We start from the raw sequence: 11,960 nt of genomic DNA, 5'->3' as shown, positions 1-11,960 counted from the left end.
TTAGAGAATTAGCTCTATTTTGGAACTTGAGAAAAAATGAAAAAAAAAGGGGAAAATAATATAAAAGAAAATGAAGGAGAAAGTTAGAGGGAAATTTTTAAAAAAACAAAGTTGCATTCGTGTTTGAAAATTTTCCTTCTTTTTCTTTAAGAACCAAAAAAAAAAGTGAATTTTAAAAAAATTTATATTCTTTCTCCAAGTTCCAAATGGAGCTCAAGTAGAAGGCTTCTTTTTATATTCCCTAGACAATAATTATTTTATTCGTAAATGGCAAGAATAAATAAATGGATAGATAGACTTGGCAGGGATGAAATGGAATATGCTTGGTCTTTTTAATTCTAATCCCATTTAAGAATTGTTTTCTGCCAAAAGACTCGTACCTCAATGGTATTTTTATGGTTTCTTTTTTTAGGAAGGTTAGCGTTTGAGCACCATTAGAGCGTTTGTGATTGAGGGCTATGTATCGTTGAGGGCTACGTATAGTCGTTCAACGATTTTGTGGACTAATTTATTAGATATCCTTACTTTGGCGGATGTATACGAATTTGAAAATCTTGTAGTGCAGTCCACACTAAGGTGCTGCAGAGCGACTGATTGAACCGATGATTCTTATTGGTATAAGCCGTTCGTTGATAGGATTGAAATCCGAGCCGCCTATTATTAAAATGGACAGCCAAATCAACCGGCTGCAGCATTGTAAGACATCCCTATACTGATTGGGAAAACAAAAAAAAACTGTTTTCCATGTCAAAAGAGAAAACACGTTTAACTGCTCCTATTTATATCTGTCAGAATTGTTTTGATCTCGTAACAAGACGACGACGACGAGGCCGAAAAAACTCCGCCGATCAACGGTGCCGCCGCGTGTCTCCTCCCTTCGAATCCCCTTTCTCCAAATTCAATTCCAATCCTCTCTCTAAATTACGTAATTCAATCGGCATCCCTTCCAATTTACGCGATTCCAGTAAATTGATCCGAACCAAACAGGTACCAATTTCCTTTCGTCTTCCCAAATTTTGTTCTTACTTTACGGCGTCCGATCCGTTGTTCCACTTGTTAGGTATTTTACCTTTAGAATCACGTAACCAATTGTAATTTGATCCTCTGAACGGGATTCTGGATGCCTTAAAGTTTTAGGTCACCGAGTTCTAGCTTAGATTATAGGCTGATTACCGACCTCTTTATGTAATTATAACAAGTGGATGATTCGGTAACGGATGATTATATTATGTATATGTTTGTTTTTATTTTATGTTTTTCAGGTGGGGTGATAAGATCGATTTTCTCCCCTGGAAAGTTTTTTACATGCAGCTTGAATTTGGGGACCTATTTGGTGAATTTTCTTTGTTCTAAACTTTGATGTGTTTATGGTGGAAGTTCATCACTAAGATAATTGAATATGAACCATTGCTTGTATTTTAGTAAGATAAGAGGAGAAAAGGGGGGCAAGCAGAGATTCTTAGGTTGGAATATCACGTTATTAGATTTGGCATGGTTGAAGACTTGAAGTTATGCGTTAAGCCATTAACATGTTACTGAGCGATGAAACTTGCATTTGTTTATTCCAGGTCCATATTCAACCATATATTAATTCTTGAGCTGGAACATTAGCTGGATTAGGTTGTGTTGTCGTGGAACGACATGACAAAGAGAGCAATTATTTTTAACCGGTGCTTTGTATTATATCATTGTATTGTTTGCTTGAGGTTTTTTTTTTTTTTTCCCTTGAAGTTACTGCATTTGTCATCAATTTCCGTTTTGTCTTTGCGAAAGTTGAACCTAAGACCTACCTGTTCTGAGTTCTCTCTCAACCCTTTATCACCTGAGTGAACATGCAAAGGGTAGTGTTTACTATGTCTATACAAATGTTTTCATGAGTTTAGAAAGACAAACTGTGCTAGGTGACTCCAACTGACCTAAAAGTAAATTCTCGATGGCTGAAAGAATGTCATAAAATGCTATTGATATTACATTCTAATGAAATTTACTTTATTAAGGTTCTCATCTTTTATTTTCTTCAGATCGATGGCATCTTCTTCAGACTCATGGGTCAAAGAATATAATGAAGCAGTAAAGCTTGCTGATGATATCAATGGCATGATTTCTGAAAGGAGCTCTTTACCTTTGTCGGGACCAGATGCACAGCGTCATGTATCTGCTATACGGAGAAAAATAACCATATTGGGAACTAGACTCGATAGCCTGCAGTCCCTTGTCGGAAAGCTTCCTGGAAAACAGCCTCTGTAAGTCATCACACCCCCCCAAAAGAGTTTCAACCATGGGAAGGGAACGAGCCAACCTTTATTCCAGTAGATCAAGAATTTTATGCACGTCATTTTTGTTGAGGGTTCCCCCCCCCCCTCAAGGAAGCTAATTTTTAGTATACATATTCACTTTCCCTAGACAGTTTTGGCATTATTTTCTATGATATGTGATATAACCCACTGTGTTGGATTTTGGTTCAAGTTCAACTATTGGTTCTTCTTCTTAGGCTCCTGGTGATTTTTCCATATAAATACTTGTTGAGGTTTATTTGAAAGAAGTTAATGCTATTGGATTAATATTATTTGCTAATGGATATTTTGGAAGAAATCAATAAGATAAATCATACTTAACACATAATGAGTAACTCAGATTTTGTTAAGCCCCTCCGTTAAAGAACTCGCTACAAGCAGATCTTAATATCAGCAAGACAAGATAATCATTGCCTATCCTGGTGAGAATTACATGCAGTGATGCAGTCATTACGGAAGAGAGAAATATATGTGGCTTTGGATAGATAGCTTCTCCTTCTAAGCTTATGTCACACATAAGTGAGTTTATTCTGGTAATTCAGAATATTTATGGCTCTCTTTATGAATATTGCTCCTTATTATGGGCTGAAAAGCACTTCACCATTGTTAGGTGATTTCATGATAATTTTGAGAGGTCAAGCAGAACTTACCTTTCTCTGGAAACCTTCTTAATCAACACCAACTGTAACGAACTGGATACTTCAATCTTAAGAGGTGGTGTTACACCTATGGCTTTGTTTGCAATAATCTTTGTGCTTTGAAGTCACTATTTGGCCTTGATCTGCCGAAGAATGTCTAATTCTTGTTGCTCTTATTGGCGTATTTGTATATCTGTTGAAGCTTCATTTATTGTACACAGAACAGAGAAAGAGATGAATCGACGGAAGGAGATGCTTCTAAACTTGAGATCGAAAGTAACCCAGATGGCCTCGACATTGAACATGCCAACTTTGGCACACAGAGACAGCTTGCTTGGGCCAGATATTACGTCAGCTGATGCCATGAGCAGAACAACTGGCTTGGATAACTCGGGCGTTGTTGGTCTTCAGAGACAAATAATGAGAGGTGAGTTTTTTTTTTTGGGTAACTTCTTCAGAAATAAGTTTGTTGATATTTTATTTGGCTTCTATGTGATGAATCATTTTGTGGGTATGCCTTTGATGCAGAACAAGACGAAGGCCTTGAGAAATTGGAGGAGACAGTGATAAGTACAAAACATATTGCTTTGGCAGTCAATGAGGAACTTGACCTACACGCTAGACTAATTGTATGTTACTGCTTCCTTTACGTACCTTTATTTTTTATCCATGACCTTGTACTTTTTATATGTGCCAATTTTCATCAAATACCTTTTCAGTAGAAGTAATTCATTTGTAAACTTCCTCTCCTACTTTGCAGGATAACCTGGACCAACATGTGGATGTCACGGATTCCCGATTACAGGTGATATTCAATTTAGTACTTTACTCTGTTAATATTTTGCAAAGCATGCCTACCCTTCATGGTTACAGATGCTCTTTGTATGTGAAAATTGTTATATCATCTTTCCTTGTGGTAATGGAATTGGAAATAAGTGGACATTACATCACGATGATACAAGAATAATTGAGAACAAATTCAAATGGAAAAAACACTGACCATCGTACTAAGTAGTTGACAGAAACATACCTATGACGATTCCAAAATTTTCAATTAGATCTATTGTCTGCACATGGTTTGGGAAATGTGGCCTGTTCGGTTACTTGTGGATTGTGTATGGAGCATGAGTAAAAGACTTCCTTCATAGATGATAGAAGATTTTATCAAGAAGAAAATATATGAAGAGTGGAAGATTGCTTAACAATTTCTTAAAGAGATTATAAATGTGGAAGGAAAGAACTAAGCAATTGGACATCTCATATTCTACATGCATATTTTCACTTCAAGCTGTTTATTATTGAGTTGAAACTAATGTTCGACCAATGTGGATGTCATTGTGAATGGCATTTAATTTGCTTATTTGAGTCTTTTCTCGCATCTTGATGCGTTCTTGTCTTCTAAGTGAAACTAGTCTCTTGTGGAACTTTCTAATTCTTGATAATTTTGTTTTTGTTGGTTTTTCTATGATTGGAACAGCGAGTGCAGAAGAACCTGGCGATTTTGAATAAACGCACCAAAGGTGGTTGCTCCTGCCTATGCCTCCTCTTCTCAGTGGTGGGGATTGTGGTTCTGGTCTTTGCAATATATTTGCTGGTTAAATACTTGTAATATGAAACAAAAACATCTTGCTCTGGATGTTGTTGTAGAGCAAGATGTTTTTGTGTCTTGGTGTGGAAGTGGCTCTTCTGATTGCATCTTAGAAACCTTAATATCTCGGTTTGTTTTCCGGAATCCTTTCTTGCGCAGCATTAATGTGTTCTGTGTTTGTGAAGTGAAATCGTATTTAACAGCTGAACAAGTGTCACAGAACTTCTCAATTATTAATGTTGATTGTTTTTTGAATTTTACGGCATATAATTCACCTACTACTAACGAAAACCTTGATATCAAACGATTGCTTTTCCTTGTCTAGCATATGCGTTTTGTTTTTATAATTTCAATTACTTAGTTGTATAGTGGTTTTGTTTGTGACTTTGTGCAATACCATAGTTGTGAGTTAGGGTGAATTTGACACCCTAAAGCCTTCTATAAGCTTGATTACCCCTTTAATCTAGCTTTTCACTCGATTAATTGTTGATAATCAACACTCAAAAGTGATTTGTACCATTCCAGTTAACAGTTGATAATCAACACTCAAGTTGCGATTGCATCTCTAGTCTAGATTCTAAACAAAAGGATTTAGAGATGCAAAACAAAAAGGATTTTACAACCATTCACAGAAAACAGTCCCAAATTCGATTTCGTAGGCAGTAGTTTCAGTATAGAATCTGTAATAGTAACAGCATAGAAGTTGCATGGAATCATTCATGCTAAAGATTAAAATTTCTACTCAAATTTTCTTGCCCTCTAACTTCCCAAATCCACCAATAATATCAAAAACCTCTCGATTTAGGGAAAAAATTCAACCTCAAATCCCTTCATTTGAAAATTGACAACAAACGAAGCCACTAACACAGCCTACCAAAACAGTTATAATCACAACAGATTGGCCCATCTGGTTGCAGGAGAAAAACAAAAAAATGGGGGGAGGCAACTAGAAAGCAAAAATAAAAAGGGGCATCAAACAGATGCATTCAAGATCATAACACAGCCTAATGCAATACACAAACTGGAAAAGTAAAACGAAGTTACGAAGTGAAAGAAAGAGGTTAAAAGAAGAGCTTTCTTTGAGCAGGTCGAGATGGAACTTGAGAAGGTGAGGTAGAGGTACTGGGTGATTTCTGACCTCCCTGGTTTCCTGATCCTTTCTCAGCAAGCTTTGCTCCCCTGGGGTCGGTTATTAGTGTTTTCTGAAACGACTGAGTGAAACCAGTTGCGATGATAGTCACGTGAATCTCCCCGTTGTAGCGCTCATCCACCACAGCTCCAAATATAATGTTAGCTGAAGGATCTGCCAAACTTGTGACAACCTGGAGAGGAGAGGTAAAGGAATAAGTCAACATCAGCATGTTAAAATTTCCATTTATTGATGAGTAACAAATAAGATCTGCATCCAGGTAAAATGATTGAAGTTCACCAAGGCGAGGCATAGTAACTAGGTAATTCGTAGGAAAACTAATATCTCTGAGTACTGTATATAATAGATAATGAATTCATCTTTCCCGTTTCGCTACTGTGAATAGGCAAATAACACAGTTTGATGTCCATTACTCTTATCTATTACTGGCATCTTTCCACATAATCTTGATGCAAAATGAAGAGCTGGAGCGTAACAAGCTGGATCAGCAAATCTATGGTGCTAACTGCTAAGTTGGTGGCAGAGGGGTATAAGGGGGACAAGAAGGGAAGGGAAAATAAATGTTTGGTAAGAAAATAGAGGAGAAAGCAAGTTCTTTTCTAGTGTTTGTCTGTTTAGTTCCTAGAGAATGAGGAGAAAGTTGAGGGAAGGCAAGTTCTTTTCTAGTGTTTGCCTGTTTAGTTCCCAGAGAATGAGGAGAAAGTTGAGGGAGAAGTTTTCAATTTGGTTTAAGCATAAGTTTCTTTTCTAGTGTTTGGTTCCGATAGAATGAGGAGAATAGTGGAGGGAGAAGATTTCAATTTGGCCTAGCTTACACATGTTTACCTCAATTCCGATTGAATTTTTCCCTTCCAAAAGTTTCTTGTATGGCGTGAAGATCTTTCGAGATGAAGGGATAAGTTTTTTAAACTTGCGTACTAAAATTCTTTCTTTTTCTCTCCTACCAAGTCAGCCAAAGAAGAGAAAGAAAGTTTCGAAAATCTTTCCCATCTTCCCCCTCCTGCCAAACATACCACAAGGGAAGTGACCCAGAATAGAAAATTTAGGAAAATTTGAAGTACCTGTGACACCCTATTCACTTCCTGTAATGTTATGTCCTTTCCGCCAGTAATGTTATATACAACTCCGGTAGCAGATTGGATAGATGATCCAATCAGAGGGGCCAGAGTAGCTTGCTCAGCTGCTTCTTCTGCACGATTCTTGCTGGAGGAAACACCCACTCCAAGCATTGCCGTTCCGGAGTCCTTCATGACTGCCTTCACATCTGCAAAATCTACATTCACCAGTCCAGGTATCTGCAAAAGAAGAAAAAATGCTTCAATTATGCAGCAGCAGACAAAATTTTGGAATTTATTATAGAATTTCAATATATGAACACACGGGAATCTAGGGTTGCAGCCCCATTCCCCACTATGAATTAGTTTAGAAGGCATTGCCAAAGTGAGTGACCAGCACTAAACCTTGTTTGTCGTGTTCAAATCCAACCATAAAGAAACTGAGTTTATCAGGAAGGGATGAAAACAACGGCAATGTCAAGACAATGGCAATGTTGTGGAGAACATGTCAAAATTGTATAACGCAATGCAAGTTATAGAATAGCTAGAAAGAGATGTGAATATTAGGATAAACTGCAATACTTAGCATTGCATCATTTAGCAAATGGACTAAATGATGCCTAACAGGTTCTTACAAAACAGGTAGAAGACAAAGTAGAGTATGCAACTTTTTATTAAGGTTTCAGGATCTTCTCACAGAGATTTTGTAAATAAGAAAACAGTCAATGGCCACCACATGAGGAAATATTGTCCAGTTTTTTCACAAAATGCGCTCACTGTGATTATGTCTGCAATTCCTTGCACCCCTTGGCGAAGAACATCATCAGCAAGAAGAAAAGCATCCTGAAGGGCTGTTTGCTCATCGGCTATATCCAGCAGACGGTCGTTGGGAATCACAATAAGAGTATCAACATTCTTTTGCAACTTTTCTATAGCCTCCAATGCCTGGAAAAGAACCAAAATGCAAGATTTAAAGAAAAGAGAAATCTGCGATCCTAAGTAAATAAAATCATGACCTCCAAGGCAAAGAAAGACTATCTATCACATTATCTTATCAGTGCATTCGTTGCAAGATAACGTTCTTCTTGATCTTCACTTAAACTATCTAATTCCAAATCAGGAACCAGTCACAAGCATCCAATTAAAGGGGAGGGGCAAAATCTTTAAGGAAAAAAAACCCTGGTTATCATATAGCGTCTCTTAAAGAAAAAGGACCAATAATGGCACAGCCCCCACCAAAGCATTCGCAAAAGAAGTTTACCTTTCCTTTGTCCCTAAGCATCACAACCCCAGATACTAAAGAAATCTGTGATTCCTAATTAATGTGGCAAGTAATATTTGTTTAAGAAACCATCAAAATAGCAGCAGCCAACATAAGTCGAGCAAAAACCTAGACTGCTGTCTCAAAAGGACCCAAAGATGTGCATTCGCCACGCAAATCTGACTTATAAAAAAAATTAAAAACTGACCCAGCTTTGATTTAACTATCCCAACTGTTCTCAAAGAAACACTTCCGCAAGTTAATGTGACTTTGAGTTAGAAGCTAATGGGCTAGTATATAGGAAAGACCAAACTCACTGGTATTTCATTAACTTTTTCTATGAAAGACCAAATCGGAACCTGCCTGCAAGGATCTTTTACGTCCTTCAAAGCTGAATGGGTAGGTGACCACACCAACAGTTAAGTAACCCGCTTCTCTTGAAATCTGTGCCACAACTGGAGCAGCACCAGATCCTGTACCCCCACCCATACCTGCTGTTATGAACACAAGATCGGAGCCTTTAAGGGAAGCAGCAATCGCTTCCTTTGATTCCTCGGCAGCTTGTTCCCCCAAAAGTGGATTCCCACCAGTACCTGCACTCTATTAAGTGATTGAATGAGAGGACAAAGTAAGAAGTAACACCACACAAGCATGCAGATATCAGTGGAGTGATTTTGTGATGCTACTTAATCACCATTCACCACCATAGTTATCCAATCACATAGGCTCTCCACTGCTTCAGAAAGGGTACAGTGGAAGTTCTAGAATAAAATTTTAGAAATTCAAATCGAAGTGAGAGTGCCAGACCGAGTCCACGTGTCAAAAGCTCTCCAATTTGAAGTGGGTTCTTAGCAGCAGACTGAAGTAGTGCTTGAGCATCGGTGTTTATGGCATAGAAATCGACTCCCTGATAGTAAACAGTCAACATCAAGATGTCAGGCAACATCAAGATGTCAGGCCTGTGTAAGTTCAATTACAGTGCAAATATTGTAGTAAGCCAAGGTTGCATCTTATCATCTTAATCAAAACACCTGCATATTGGATCTAACTTACGATTACACAGACCAAATACACAAAATTGAAAGTCAAAGAAAAGAAGAGCCAAATCAACTAACAAGACCTCAAAGTACCACCAAGACGATGCTCTTTACCTCAACATACCAAAACAAGAATCTTGTCGAATGTTTGCAATGTTACAAAATCAGGCCAGTCCACAAATACTTAGAAGAAGACAAACAAAACACTATGCATATGAAGAATCGTCTTGAATCTTTTAAGTTATCTGAAGGATCAAAATACTTTAAGAACTAAAAGCCCTTCATCGGCATAGGAAAAACACGAGAAATGGGTTAAATGATAAATCAATAGAAACTTAGCTGGCTAATGGTTACATGCAATCATGAACCTGCCTAAACACTACTCAAACTTGAAACGTATTCTGAAGCACCAAACAATTTAGGTAGCTCAAGCACAAGCCAACTTGGTTGGTACCATTGATACGATACACACCAAGAGGAAAATAACAATGTAATCCACTTATAATGGGACACATGCCAATTTACTGTCTAATATGGCCCAAAAGTTAACGACTTCAGTGCGTAACCATTGCACACAACTTATCTATTTCTACGTTTGGATAAACTGGGACACAGAATTCATGCCACTGAAAACCTATGTTCGACTTAATGTCCATACTCTGTGCAAATTGGAGAATGAAACAAAACCTACTCCAAATCAATCAACAATTGCAGAAAGAAAGTGGGTCGACATGAAAAGAAACTAAGCAGAACATGGATTAAGAAAATAACATAATTAACACCTTGAAAGTTTCAGAACAATAAAGTAGAAAAGAATCAAAATCGACATTGCCATTGGAAAACCTCATCATGCAAGCAAACCCAAATCAGAATGAAGACATAATTTATGTATGCTTTAGAGCATCTCCAGCCCTTACTTAAATTTGGGTAAAAGCTTCAATTGGAATGAAGCACTCCAATAGGCAAATCCAAATATAAGCAAAAATTGATTAAAAGCTTCATTAATGGCATGTTGCAAATTCGGGAGGGAAAATAGGCTTGCAAAATTTGAGTCCCCCTTGATTTGAGTAAAACTCAAATTGCACAGGTTTGAGAAAAGGAATGGGCTGCATTTTAAGGGGTTTTTACTCAAATTTTGAGTTTGATTAAGAAAAGGGAAAGGGCTGGAGATTCTATGTATAATTATATATTCAAGAGAGAGAGAGAGAGACACACACACACACACACACAAATATGCAAGTATGAAGGCATTCAAAGATACAAAAATCATGAATTGACCCGCGGAAATTTCACAAGTAGTATGACAAGTATCGAAATTGACATTGCCATTGAGAGCCCTCAACACGTAAGCGAACCCAAATCAGAATGAAGACGTACTTTACGCAAATGTATTCATATATGCAAGTATATGAAGGCATTCCCCTTTGGATGAAAGGGTTTCATGAGAAAATAAAGGAAACGATTTTGGTTTCTTCTCATATGACTCATTTGGATTGAGCGTTTTGGTCAGAAATGTAGAGAAAAGTACAAAAAAAAAAAAAATAATTTGAGCGGCCATTCCCCTTTCTAGCCCAATCCCACCAAAAATTATGATATTTGGTGAGAAAGGGCTCCCCTTTCTTATCTCATCCTTTCTCACCGTCCAAAGGGATTGCGGCAACCCATCAAAATACAACAAAACCCACCTGCAAGCCGCTGCCAATCATGCGATTAACGGCATTGTTGCCGCCCCCGCCGACGCCGACGACCTTAATCTTGGCCGAATCCATTTGGGTAAACGTGCTGCTACAACTACAGCATAACCCAGAACGGTAACGCCGCGAGGGACTCCTCCGGTGTCGATCTCTGGGTGTGAAACATGCTGAAGAAACGAATGTTTTCTGGCTTAAGATCGAAGATGGTGATGGAGAAGAACACATAAACTCAGCTGGGTTCGTGAGGTGAAGAGTTGTCATCATTGGGTTTCCAAGAAAATTGACCATCTATGAAATGAGGAGGGAGAAAATAACAAGGGGTTTTAGGGTTTTAGAATTTGATGCTTTCTTTTTACTCCTACTCCATTTATCCGGTGTTGGTTTATTTTCTTCGTCTATTTTGTTTAGTGGGTTAGCGCTAAAATCGAAATCCTAAAAGCATTCACTGGCGTCTAGTTGCAACAGTTTGGCCTTTCGGTTGGACGGTCGTGCACAATGCTCTCCCTCCTCAGTTCCATGGACCAAGTGCAATTTTGTTCATTCTTCTTAAAAGAAGGTGGACATTATCATCTTTTTTATTGGTTAAAATGGTGTGGATCTCATTTGTGATGTCATGCAATACATTTTTTGGTAAGCATGACATCACTTTGTGATGGGATCCATACTATTTCAACCAATAGAAAGGAATGTAATGTTCACCCTCTTAAGTAGAAGGTGAACAAAACTCAACTCTCCACGGACCACACTACACAAATTTTGGGGCCTAGTTTTTTCGAGTAGTAAAGCTGCGCAGTCCTCGCCCTAGAATGCAATGCTCTATTTGTTTGGTCCCGGTCCTATTTGGATCAGTTTATGTGCACTTCAACTAATTTCCTTTCCGATCAAAGATAAGTCATCCATTCCGGTCTCCCGAATCCTTGGGGCTAGAATGCAATGCTCTCACTCACGTGTGTTTCCCAACTGTGTTGATGGGTATTTCTGGAATAGAAATTACAGACAACCTTAGAGAAACTTTGGTGGTAATGCTCTAGCAACTTTATAACCACCAGATCACGAGCAAGTGTTAGTGTCTCTGTTCCCGTAAAAGATACTTTTGTGTAATTCTGCACTTGAAAATGCCTGGTAAAAGAGGTATGAAGAGTTTTTGGGTACTGAAGATTTAACCTCTTAATTACAATGAAGATTTGGCCTGCTAAAATGTTGTTATCTCAAATGTCAAAGGAAAATAACAACGTTGATATAG

The 11,960-nt window shown here is 38.0% G+C and overlaps 2 protein-coding genes across 3 annotated transcripts; one reads left to right on the top strand and one right to left on the bottom strand.

Annotated features, from left to right (window-relative positions):
• Positions 1 to 736: 736 nt before the first annotated feature.
• On the top strand, positions 737 to 4,785 carry LOC131323158 (syntaxin-51-like). 2 transcript variants are annotated; one of them, XM_058354830.1, is made up of 6 exons: positions 737 to 987; positions 2,022 to 2,243; positions 3,154 to 3,359; positions 3,461 to 3,561; positions 3,693 to 3,737; positions 4,410 to 4,785. In XM_058354830.1, exons 2-6 carry the CDS (start codon positions 2,026 to 2,028, stop codon positions 4,539 to 4,541), a joined length of 702 nt encoding a protein of 233 aa, XP_058210813.1. In that variant the 5' UTR covers positions 737 to 987; positions 2,022 to 2,025; the 3' UTR covers positions 4,542 to 4,785. The 2 variants fall into 2 exon arrangements, with proteins under 2 accessions (XP_058210813.1, XP_058210814.1); XM_058354831.1 differs by lacking the exon at positions 737 to 987 and adding an exon at positions 1,038 to 1,060.
• Positions 4,786 to 5,300: 515 nt separating this feature from the next.
• Positions 5,301 to 11,185, bottom strand: LOC131323128 (cell division protein FtsZ homolog 1, chloroplastic). Its single transcript, XM_058354767.1, has 6 exons — positions 10,709 to 11,185; positions 8,794 to 8,893; positions 8,350 to 8,579; positions 7,503 to 7,670; positions 6,732 to 6,965; positions 5,301 to 5,842 (listed from the first exon to the last, which is right to left on the bottom strand). Exons 1-6 carry the CDS (start codon positions 11,003 to 11,005, stop codon positions 5,582 to 5,584), a joined length of 1,290 nt encoding a protein of 429 aa, XP_058210750.1. The 5' UTR covers positions 11,006 to 11,185; the 3' UTR covers positions 5,301 to 5,581.
• Between the last annotated feature and the right edge of the window lie 775 nt (positions 11,186 to 11,960).

Source organism: Rhododendron vialii, chromosome 4a (genome assembly GCF_030253575.1).
Source record: "Rhododendron vialii isolate Sample 1 chromosome 4a, ASM3025357v1".
Classification (NCBI taxonomy): domain Eukaryota; kingdom Viridiplantae; phylum Streptophyta; class Magnoliopsida; order Ericales; family Ericaceae; genus Rhododendron; species Rhododendron vialii.
Note: the sequence above shows the minus strand (reverse complement) of the source record. Positions and strands in the feature narration are given on the sequence as shown.